Genomic DNA, 12,367 nt, shown 5'->3' with positions numbered 1-12,367 from the left:
ATATTAGCCCTTTGTCAGATGGATAGATTGCAAAAGTTTGCTCCCACTCTGTAGGTTGCGTGTTCACTCTGATGATAATTTCTTTTGCTGTGCAGAAGTTCTTTCATTTAATTATATCCCATTTGTCAATTTTTGCTTTTGTTGCAGTTGTTTTTGGCGATTTTGTCATGAAATCTTTACCTGTGCCTGTGTCCTGAGTGATATTGCCTAGATATTCTTCTAGGGTTTTTATAGTTTCGGGTCTTATATTTAAGTCTTTAATCCATCTTGAGTTAATTTGTGTATAAGGTGTAAGGAAGGGGTCTAGTTTCAATGTTCTGCATATGGCTAGCCAGTTTTCCCAACACTGTTTATTAAATAGGGAATCCTTTCCTGGTTGCTTGTTTTTTTTTCAGGTTTGTTTCAGATCAGATAGTTGTAGGTGTGTGGTCTTATTTCTGAGTTCTCTATTCTGTTCCACTGATCTATGTGCCTGTTTTTGTACTAGTACCATGTTGTTTTGGTTATTGTAGCCTTATAGTATAGTTTGAGGTCCGATAGCATGGTGCCTCCAGCTTTGTTCTTTTTGCTTAGGATTGTCTTGGCTATACAAGTTCTTTTTTGGTTCCACATGAATTTTAAAATAGTTTTTTCTAATTCTGTGAAGAATGTTAATGGTAATTACTGTAGCTTTGTAGTGAGTTTTATTTATTTATTTATTTATTTTTTATTTTTTTTTTTTTTTGAGACGGAGTCTCGCCCTGTTGCCCAGGCTGGAGTGCAGTGGCCGGACCTCAGCTCACTGCAAGCTCCGCCTCCCGGGTTTACGCCATTCTCCTGCTTCAGCCTCCCGAGTGGCTGGGACTACAGGCGCCTGCCACCTCGCCCGGCTAGTTTTTTGTATTTTTTTAGTTGAGACGGGTTTTCACCGTGTTAGCCAGGATGGTCTCGATCTCCTGACCTCGTGATCCGCCCGTCTCGGCCTCCCAAAGTGCTGGGATTACAGGCTTGAGCCACCGCGCCCGGCCCTGTAGTAAGTTTTAAAATTGGGAAGTGTGATCTTTCAACTTCGTTCTTTTTCGAGACTGTTTTGGATATTCTGGGTCCCTTATAATTTTTTTTTTTTTTTTTTTGAGACGGAGTCTCACTCTGTCACCCAGGCTGTAGTGCAGTGACACGATCTCAGCTTACTGCAACCTCTGCCTCCTGGAGTCCAGCGATTCTCCTGCCTCAGCCTCCTGAGTAGCTGGGATTACAGGCATATGCCACCACACCCGGCTAACTTTTTATATTTTTAGTGGAGACGGGATTTCACCATGTTGGTCAGGCTGGTCTCGAACTCCTGACCTCGTGATTCACCCACCTCAGCCTCCCAAAGTGCTGGGATTACAAGTGTAAGCCATCATGCCTGGCCCCTTATAATTTTATATGACTTTTAGAATCAACTGTCAACCGCTGCAAAAGAAAGGAGCCGACGTATGATAGGCATTGTGTTGAATCTATAAAGCAATTTTACAAAAGGAAACTTTTCCAGTACATCAACCCCAGTAATACACATCCCTTACCTTTGTGCACCCTCAAACCCAACAGAAGCTACTTGGGCATTAGTTGCCTCTTGACAGAAAGGTATTCTACCTTTTCCACTCGGCTTAATAATCTTGTATTTACAAAGCAGTTTGTAAATATGAAGTATGGTGTTAGAAGCCAATTCTTGGCTTACTCATTGGGTACCTAGTCATCTCATAAGAAAATCAATTTAACATACTCCACATGATGTATGTAAAAAGTATAATAATCCTTGAGTTTAAGTTTGGGTATGAGTTTTGCATATGTTACTACCTACAAAGATGACTGTTATTAAAATGACCTTTTAAGAAACCTGGAAAGATTAGGCCAACCATCTGCCTGTCAATTGCACAGCCCAAGATTGTCAAGTACTATTGGCTATCAAACACCACTAACACAAGAATTTTTGCCAAACAGTCTATTTAATTTATCACTATATGCTAAGCTATATATCACTTGGATCATTTCTTTCCTTTTTGATTTAAGATTACATTTTAATTAAGAATACATTTCTACCTTTAGAGGGCACTCATAACATACAGCACTTACACATCTAAAATAAGCAGCTCTACCAGGAATAGAACATGAAAGATCTTTGGATAAGCTACTGATCCACAAAGCAGATAATCCTTTTGCTTTCATTAGTGTAACTTTCCAAGGAGGCTCCCCACAGACTCAGAGCCAGCCCAGCATTAACCAAACAAAGAGAAACAGAGTGGATCCTGTGCTAATATTGGGAAAACCAGGCAACAGGACTCATTTGGGGCCTTTATTGTGAAAACATGCCCCAGCTTTCCCAAGATAACCAAGAGTGGCTCCAGAAACATTTCTCCAGGCCATCTATATGGACACAGTTTCTGCCCCTGTTTAGGGCTCAGAGATATAATGCAGACATTCACCAAATCACAGAAAATGAAGGAGACCCCAGGGCCGTTCCTGATATCAAGGTAAGGTGATCTCTACAATCCATGATCCTTTCCTGTCAAGGGAAAGTGTTTACCAGAAAGAATATAAAACTATATGCAAGCTTTAGAGTCATTGCTCTCTTATCTTAATGTTTTATCAAAAATGTTTTCAAACCAACCCCAAGGGACATCTAGAACCTAGAAGATAATTACCTGATCTATCTAGTTTTCTCCAATCTAAACAGATTCCCCTTACCAAAACAAATTATTATTTACTGCTTTTTTGTTTGTTTGTTTGTTTGTTTCAGGTGATAACATTCAACAAATCTAGACAGATTTTGTGGCTATAAGTGTTAGCCCTTGGATGTCTTTCTCAGATATGAATATTATATCCCATATAATAATGAAAGAAAAATTGTAGACTGCTTTCTACAAAAAAAATTCCTAGGGAAAACAATTGATAAACTAAGAACATAAGAACATTAAGGAGCTAAGGGATGTTTTTTCCAAATTAAAAGTTTCCTAAGGTGAATTTCCTAAGCTTGAGTTTCTATCAGTAGGTAATAACATTATTTCTCCAGAGTGACAATTTACCTGCTGGATGTTGTGTGTATGTTTGAAGAAAATACAGTTTGAGTCTGTAAATCCTCTTAGCTATTAACATCTCGTAAAAGGTTACTTGGTATAGAATATGGACATGTGTTAATGTCTAACAAGCAAGAGCACACTCAAAATTAAGTGTTGCAAAACTATAAAACTGTTCAAATACCTTAACACCAGAAAATTCACCTGTTCTTTTGCCACGGCTCATATCCTGATAATAATCATTATTTATTTGCAAACTCTTTATATAATTCTCTAGGTCTGCCCTTTCTCCTAATGTTATTTTAACCATTTGGCACAAGTGGAGGGGAAAATAATAAAAATAAAAAGGGTCAACACAAAGGTTTTTTTTGTAAATATATAAGGGCCTGTTCTTTTGAGCTTTCAGACGTATGTGAACAAATAACACATGAATTCCCACACCCCCTATTATCATCTAAGCACTAAGAGTTTAGCAAGCTCTAATGAAATGGGATGTAGTGGCCAAGAGTCCTGAATTAATGGACATCTTAATGTAGGCAACACATGCAAAAGATATTTCTAAAAGACAGAATGTGGAGACTACTTTGAGGAAACAGACAGCAAAAACAACAAATATACCCATTATATGGTGCATATGTATGCTGTTGTATATGTATGTATGTATATGCACACACACACACATATATATAATTTCAAAGTTCTGTCTTGAGAAGGCATGCTGTAAGTGGAATCAAAGACAAATAAAATGCAAAAATATTTAAAATTCACTGTTACACCTTCCCATGGCATCCTGGAATCAACCACACATGCTGGTGCTGGGCAACCTAACTTCTATCCTAACCTCACTAATCTGCTAACAGGTTCCTGTCTGTACAGCAACAGGTGAGGGTAGAAGGAAGCGATCCAGTTGGGATGCTACTGGCTCCTTCATTCAGTTTTTGCCTTTTGAAAAAAATCTTTTTATATTGCATCTGAATGCAGAAACAGGAGACGTGCCTCTTCTAGCAACTGTAAGGATGGAAACACTCAACTCATTTTGAGTCTGCTGATATCATTGAATCCTTACTAACTGCAAAACCTTGGGCTAGGAGCCATAGGGAATAAAGAGAAAGAGCAAGATATGCTCCCTCCTTTCTAGAGACTTACTGTATATTGAGAAAGACAAACATTTAGCATATTATCAGCATGACTCATGTCAATAATATAAGGTACCTACATAATTATTGTATATTTTTTCAATCAGTAAGATATTAGAGGAGGAATATGATCACTCTGGGGTAAGACGATTGAAGAAGCCCAGTGTTAGAGTGAAAGCAGTGAAATCGAAGGTAGACGTGAAATAATGTCTAAGAACGTACATATAGAGGCAGAAAGAGGGAACATGGGCTAAAATGTATCTAGACATCAAGAGGTCAGTCACAAATTCTCCAAAAATCCTCAACCTAAGCTTTACAGTTCCTGCAAAAATTACCCCCAAATAGATCATGGGCTTAAATGTACAACTACATGGAAAACTATAGAACTTTTAGGGAAAAAATGGGAGAAAATCTTTATGAGCTAGGGCTAGGTGAAGAGTACACAGACACCAAAATATCATGATCCATGCAAGAAAAGTAATCAATAAATAAGACTTCATTAGAATCTAAAAAACTTTTGCCCTACCAAAGACTCTATTGAGAGGATAAAAGACAGCATACAGACAGTAGGAAAATACTTTCACCCCCATGTCTGCCAAACACCTTGAACCAAGAATAAAGAATTCTCAAAACTCAAGAGTAAAAGACAAACAATCCAACAAGAATATGGGCAAAAGACATGAACAGGCATTTTCCTGAAGAGAATATGCAGATGGCAAATAAATATATGAAAAGACAGTCAACATTGTTAGCCATTAGGGAGATGCAAATTAAAGTCACAGTGAAATATCACTACACACCCAGCAGAATGGGTAAAATGGAGAAAAATAGTGGCTATAAAAATGGCTAGAATGGCTAAAATGACTAAAATTGTGACAACACAAACTGCTGGAAAGGATACAGAGAAACTGAATCATTCATGCATTGCCGATAGGAATGTAAAATAGTACAAGCAACCTGGAAAACAATTTGGCAGTTTCTCATAAAATTGAAGATACAACTACCATATGGTCTAGCAATTTCACTATTAGGCATTTATCCCAGAGAAATGAAAACCTACATTTACACCAACCCTGTATGCCAATGTCCACAGCTGCTTTATTTGTAATAGTCAAAAACCAGAAACAACCCAAAAGCCCTTCAAGGGATGAATGACTAAACAAACAGTGATACATCCATACCGTGGAATCCCATGGAGCCACTAAAAGGAATGAACTACTGATACACAACACAACTTGGGTAGACTTCAGGGACTGATGCTGAGCGGGGGAGAAAAAGCCAATTCCAAAAAGTCACACACTACATATATGTGTATGACTCTATATAAGCCACTCTTTTTTTTTTCTTTGAGATGGAATCTTGCTCTGTCGCCCAGGCTGTAGTGCAGTGGGGTGATCTCGGCTCACTATAACCTCTGCCTCCTGGGTTCAAGCGATTCTCTCACCTCTGCCTCCCAAGCAGCTAGGACTACAGGCATGCGCCGCCACACCCAGCTAATTTTTGTATTTTTAGTAAAGACAGGGTTTCACCATGTTGGCCAGGGTGGTCTTGAACTCCTGACCTCAAGTGATCTGCCCACCTCAGCCTCCCAAAGTGCTGGGGCTACAGGTGTGCGTCACCGTGCCCAGCCTACATAAGCCACTCTTGAAATAAAATTATAGACATAGAGAACAGATTCCTGGTTGCCAAAGATTAGGGATTAGGTAGGGTGGTAGGTATAGCTACAAAGAGGTCATACTTTAAAGGGAGCCTGGTGGTGATGAACCAGGTCTGTGTCTTGACTGCAGTGGCAGTTATGCACATTACACATGTAATGTGCTAAAGTTGCATGAAACTATACACGTGCACACACAGAAATGAGTGAAATCTGAATAAGCTCTGTGAATGGTACCCTTTTCATTTCCTACTTTTGATGTTGTTCTTTAGTTATGCAGTCTCCATTGAGGGAAAGTGGGTGATCAGTACACGGGACCACTCTGTACATTCTGTGTACGTGATTTCCTATGACTATAGCATTATTTCAAAATAAGCAATCTTAAAAAGCAAACCTCTAAAGGTAGGTTAAACTGACAATATGACACACAAATCGGCTACATGTATTGTGGTTATTTCAGTTGTTCTTTTCATTTGGCTCCTTGGGTTAATAGCATTGATGTGGTCTGACCTGTTTTAGAGATGAGAAAACAAGTTTGGATATACTATTGGTTGCATATGTGAAGTCAGCTGAGAGGTGATTGAACCTGGATTTTCTGACGCTGATTTCAATAAGTATTTGATAGCTTCTGACAGGGATTTAAAAAGTGGACTGTAGTTTCCTTGACTTGAAGCCAGTCTTCTTAATAGTACTTTCTGTATGGTTTCTGCCCAAAATAGTCCAACACAGGCCACTAATTTACTACAAAATCCCATACACCTGCATATACACTCACACACTTGTCTTCATCGGATTATTTTTTATGTATTTTATTTTTCTTTTTTTTTTTTTTTTTTTTTCTTTTGAGACTCAGTCTTGCTCCATCACCCAGGCTGGAGTGCAGTGACGCGATCTCAGCTGATTGCAACCTCCGCTTCCCAGGTACAAGTGATTCTCCTGCCTCAGCCTCCCAACTAGCTGGGACTAAAGACGCCTGCCATCACCCCCAGCTACTTTTTTGTTTTGTATTTTTAGTACAGACAGGGTTTCACCATGTTGACTGGGCTGGTCACAAACTCCTGACCTCATGTGATCCATCTGCCTTGGCCTCCCAAAGTGCTGAGATTACAGGTGTGAGCCACCGTGCCCAGCTGATCAGATTTTTTTTTTCTTCCATCAGGGTTTTTGTTTCCTTTCAGGGCAGGAATGCAAGCGGGAGGGTGGGTGAACTCTAGGCCAGCAGTTTTTCTAGACAATCAACATGAGGAAGAGAAAGTGTTACAGCTGCTCTAGTGAGAAGTCAACTCTGTCAATATATATGTTTATGTGTGTGCATTCTTTCTCAAAAATAAACGTGGTCAGAATTTAGACAAGAGAGCTATTTCCACAAGGTTATTTTTCAGCCCATTCCAAAGTCAATGCCCTTCTGAAAGTGTGGGCTTCTAAGTGCTCTGCTGTTCCAGACGTGTGATCCCTTGAGCAGCTGATCAAAGCACTTATTTTAAGACTTTATACACAGAAAGGAGAAAATAAATCTCAAGGCACCAAAGGGCAGCTACAAAGACAATGGAGCTTTGTGTGATGAAAATGATAGAGGAAAGAAGGAAAGAAAAACAGCTTAGTAAGAGAGCAATTATGCCTGTTGGCCAAATACCTTACCATTAGTGTATTCAGAAGACAGAATTATTTTGTCCTGCCTCCTTTTGTGAAAGAGTAAGTTCACTGAGAAGAATAAAGTTGTTTCTTATTTTCTTGAAGGCCCTCCGAAAATAATTCCATAGTAATTAGTTTAACACTTGAGATGTTCACAAACCTATTGAGGAAAAGTCTCATTTGGAAGTCAGCCATGCTTCTGTCTGCCGTGGCTAGCATGCATACGTTCAGTGGCCCTCTGACACCTGCTGCAGGGTCTTCCCAAGTGAGGCCCAGGGGATGTGGCTCCACAGGCCTGCGGCTCAGGGCCTTGGATTCTCAGTGAGCAGTACTTACATGATCTTCCTTTGATGGAGACCATAAGGAAGACCTTGGGTATGATCTTTGGGAAAGTGAAAAAATGTCTTCAATTATTCAGCCTCTAAGCTCACAGAACCCAGGACAATCCATGTGACATTAAGAACAAAACAAAGAGGGACGGGGAGAAAGGGAAGACGTTGGTCAAAGGCCACAAAGTATCAGCGAGATTAGAGAAATAAATCTTGAGTGATCTATTCTACAGTATGGTGACCGTAGTTAATACAGCTTGAGCATCCCTAACCTGAAAGTCCAAAATGCAAAATGCTCCAAAATCTGAAACTTAAGTGCAGATATGACATTCAAAAGGAATGCTCATTGGAGCATTTCAGATTTGGATTTTTAGATTCGGGATGCTGAACCAGTAAATATAATGCAAATATTCCAAAAGCTGAAAAAAATCTGAAATCCAAAACACTTCTTGTCCCAAACATTTTGTGTAAGGAATACTCAGCTTGTAATCGTGTATATTTCATATTTCAAAGTTGCGAAAAAGTAAATTTTTAACTGTCTCATTACAAAAAAAATAGATGAGGTGATGGTTATGTTAGCTTTATTTAAGGTTTCTACCATGTATACAAATATTAAAACATCACATTGTACCATAAATACATGCAATTATTATGTGTGAATTAAAAATAAAAACAAACAAAATAAAAATAAAATAGTGTTTCAGCTTGTCATAAAAGGTACTTATCATCCCAGAGACTTTTCTTATATAGCTAACTTGGACAATCCCTTACATTAATTAAGCACCTAAGATACCAGCTAATACCTTTCAAAGTAATAAATGAAATGGTGATCAATTTAAAAGTAAATGGTGGCCAGATGTGGTGGCTCACACCTGTAGTCCCAGCATTTGGGATTACACTGGCAGCTGTCACCACACCATCCACTGGGCTCTAATCTGAACACCTACACACTCCACTTACAATTCTGATTGAGACTCTGAACAGGAAAAATGGAAAACCATTCTATCAATGAAACAGACTAGTATCTCACTGTGGTAAGGCCCTCTGGTAGCAGAAGAGGTCATAAATAGAAAACTCAAGTGACTATAAATAAAAAGTAAAGCAGTCTTTATATCAGAAATGGATGTGTATATATATATATAATTAAATATATATACACACACATCCTTTTAAAAACATATATACACATACCTGAAAGAAAGCATAATGTGTATTTGTGCTTTCCAGATATACATTGGCTTGAAAAAAGTCAATGTAATATCACAAAGAGCCAGAGGTGGCATTGCTGAATAAAGAGAGGCAGGGAAGAGTGAAAAGGGAGATGGCGCGGGATAACTGATTCACCCTGGAGGTTTTAGAAACAACTGAGACGCCCCCAAGCAAGGAAGGTGGAGAAGGGTCTCCCATGATCAGCTGGGGCAAGCTCAAAAGATTATTTGCGACAGTTAAGGTGGCCCCATGTTTTTTAACCTGTAGGCCATGTCCAATGCCTCCTTGACTGTCTGAAAAATATCCAGCAATGGAACCGGGGTTATGTTTAAAAAAAAAAAAAAACTGCTGGGGGTGAGGCAGAGGAAGTGGGAAGTACTGCAAGTGTTTTCAAAAGAGATATGTGATCTTTGATTTGCCTTAAAATAATCCAGGGCAGGAGGGAAGTAGGAGTGTAAGAGATAATACAGAATTGGCAATATGTTGTTAATTATTGAAACTGGGTGATGGATATGAGGGTTCATGAAGATAATCACTCAGTTTTTTGTATTTTGAAAATTAACATAATACATTTATTTTTAAGAATCCCAAAGACTAGAGCTTACGATGTGCCTTTAAATTTAAATAACAAACTTTTCATCTTCTATTTATACACCACAGTGGGAGCTGTTGTGTATGTTACCTAGCAAACATTCAGTAATTGCGCACATCATCTTGACCTTTCAGGGGAATTTTTTTTAATGGAAAAAAAATTCCATATGAAAATCAAAGAAGCATACGGCAAAAATCCTGGCTAGCTTTAGTATACTGGTCTGTTTATCTTTTCATTGATTTTACAACTCTCAGATTTTAAATGGTTTTAATGGTTAGGGAAAATATATCTAGTATCATTTCCATTGTTCAAAAGGTCTCATAAAATCATGTTGGCTTCCCTGCTGAAATCAAGCCAGTCTTCACAAAGCCACAGAATCACTGCAAATGCTTTAGAAAATTTACATTAAAGTTTTACCCTCTTGCAAGATAAAGATGTGGATAAACTATACTGGGAACCTCAGGGAATGTATTAGTCCTTTTTCATACTGCTATGAAGAAATACCCAAGACTGGTTGATATATAAAGAAAAAGAGGTTTAATGGACTCACAGTTCCACACGGCTAAGGAGGCCTCACAATCATAGTGGAAGGCAAAGGAGGAGCAAAAACATGTCTTACATGGTGGCAGGCAAGAAAGCATGTGCAGGGGAACTGCCCTTTATAAAACCATCAGATCTCGTGTGACTTATTCACTATCATGAGAACAGCACAGCAAAAACCCACCCCCACTATTCAATTACCTCCCACTGGGTCCCTCCCACGGCACATGGGGATTATGGAAGCTACAATTCAAGATGAGATTTGGGTGGGGACACAGCCAAACCATATCAGGGAGTAAAATTGTTTTTCTAGGTTCTCTAGAAACCATTTAATTCCATTCTATGAGAAAAGGTGATCCAAATCAAGCTTGTGTCATTTAAGAGTTTATTTTTAGGCCGGGCGCGGTGGCTCAAGCCTGTAATCCCAGCACTTTGGGAGGCCGAGACGGGCGGATCACGAGGTCAGGAGATCGAGACCATCCTGGCTAACACGGTGAAACCCCGTCTCTACTAAAAAATACAAAAACTAGCCGGGCGTGGTGGCCGGCGCCTGTAGTCCCAGCTACTCGGGAGGCTGAGGCAGGAGAATGGCGTGAACCCGGGAGGCGGAGCTTGCAGTGAGCTGAGATCCAGCCACTGTACTCCAGCCTGGGTGACAGCGAGACTCCGTCTCAAAAAAAAAAAAAAAAAAAAGTTTATTTTAGAAACTTCTATAGAATAGTTTTATAGCTCTTGCATTTAAAATGACTGAAAAATGAAATTTTAAGATGAAGCAAGTATGTTGAAAGGATAATAGTTTAAACTATATAGTGACAATTGGAATATATTCAAATATTCAAGAAAGAAACCCAAATCACAGGCTACGAAAGTAATTTGATTTGACATCAACTATGTAACCAAATATGTTTTCCCATAAGACTACATTTGGCTTATATGATTTCTAATTCTCAACACTAAAAATTGTAAGGATTTATATTTAAGTGATAGATCACTCTAAGAACTTTTATTCAAAATAAGACTGAAAATGAACTAAAATATGGAAGACATTGTCTCACATCTTTGTAACTGTCTGTTCAAATTGCATGTGACTAGAAGACAAAAGGTAATGGCAAGGAAGCAGGAGGCTAACAGCCCAGGCACCTCATCCCAGGAATATGTGGAAGATGCTAGAAAGACAGTTTAACACCAGCAAACCGCCTCTAAGAGCTGTGGCTCCATGTTCTCATTCCAAATTCCTAGGAGAGAGGATCTGGCCCAGTATACATGTGGTTTCTGTCTCAAGATCCATCAACCTTGCTGGGTGCGGTGGGTCACACCTGTAATTCCAGCACTCTGGGAGGCTGAGACAGGCAGATCACTTGAGGTCAGGAGTTTGAGACCAGCCTGGCCAACATGGTGAAACCCCATCTCTACTAAAAAATACAAAAATTAGCCGGGTGTGGTGGCACATGCCTGTAATCCCAGCTATTCAGGAGGCTGAGGTAGGAGAATTGCCTGAACCCGGGAGGCAGAGGCTGCAGTCAGCCAAAATTGCACCACTGCACTCTAACCTGGGCAACAGCGTGAGATCCTGTCTCCAAAAAAAAAAAAAAAAAAAAAAAAAAATCCATCAGTCCTAGCTGTTCTGTAGGTTGTAAGACAATCTTAAAGCGTCATCCAGCACATATTTTGGTTGATTGCAACTTCAAACCAGCTTATGGGGTTCCCAAATCAAGGATGGCACCTGAAGTAGACAGCCCTGATTTAGATATTTGAGGCCTGGCATATTTATATCTATCACCCACAAGCTTTGTAATCATGCCTCAGAGATGATTCTATATATCTTCTCTGTTTATCTCCTATTCCCACCACCAGACATTCTGAAAAGTATCTGTGGATGAGCCCCACAAAACTAAAGTCTAGAGTCAGCAGACCCTCAGCCCCTAGGGGACACAGGCCGTGAAGTTCTTGTGTGACCCTCTGTCCTCTCTTGAGTCAAGCCAGTTGACCCAGTGTGGGTCATCAGATAACCACCCACACTGATACATGAGTATTTTTACCTATAAGTTATCAACAAAATATATAGACTGTGTGAAGTTGCATAAAAATAGTAGAACAAAATGTGACCAAATGAAATGAATAAAACATTACTTGAAAGAAATGATCAAAGCAGTTGATATCACCAATGTCACACTGCATTTCTGAATTCTATCATAAATCTGCTCTCTCTGCTTCTGCGAGTTGTATTTAAGGCTTTCATC

At 39.3% G+C, this 12,367-nt stretch overlaps 1 protein-coding gene across 1 annotated transcript in view; it reads left to right on the top strand.

Annotated features, from left to right (window-relative positions):
• The first annotated feature begins 2,222 nt into the window (after window positions 1-2,222).
• The window catches only part of RGS20 (regulator of G protein signaling 20), a 111,077-nt gene continuing 100,932 nt past the window's right edge, over window positions 2,223-12,367 (top strand). The window contains exon 1 of the mRNA XM_010388004.2: window positions 2,223-2,492. Coding sequence (XP_010386306.1) covers window positions 2,328-2,492 — 165 coding nt within the window. The 5' untranslated portion in view covers window positions 2,223-2,327. The remainder of the gene's footprint in view (window positions 2,493-12,367) is intronic.

The sequence above is a fragment of the Rhinopithecus roxellana genome, chromosome 9 (assembly GCF_007565055.1).
Source record: "Rhinopithecus roxellana isolate Shanxi Qingling chromosome 9, ASM756505v1, whole genome shotgun sequence".
Lineage (NCBI taxonomy): Eukaryota > Metazoa > Chordata > Mammalia > Primates > Cercopithecidae > Rhinopithecus > Rhinopithecus roxellana.
The sequence above is the reverse complement of the archived record's forward strand: the minus strand, read 5'-3'. Positions and strand labels throughout refer to the sequence as shown.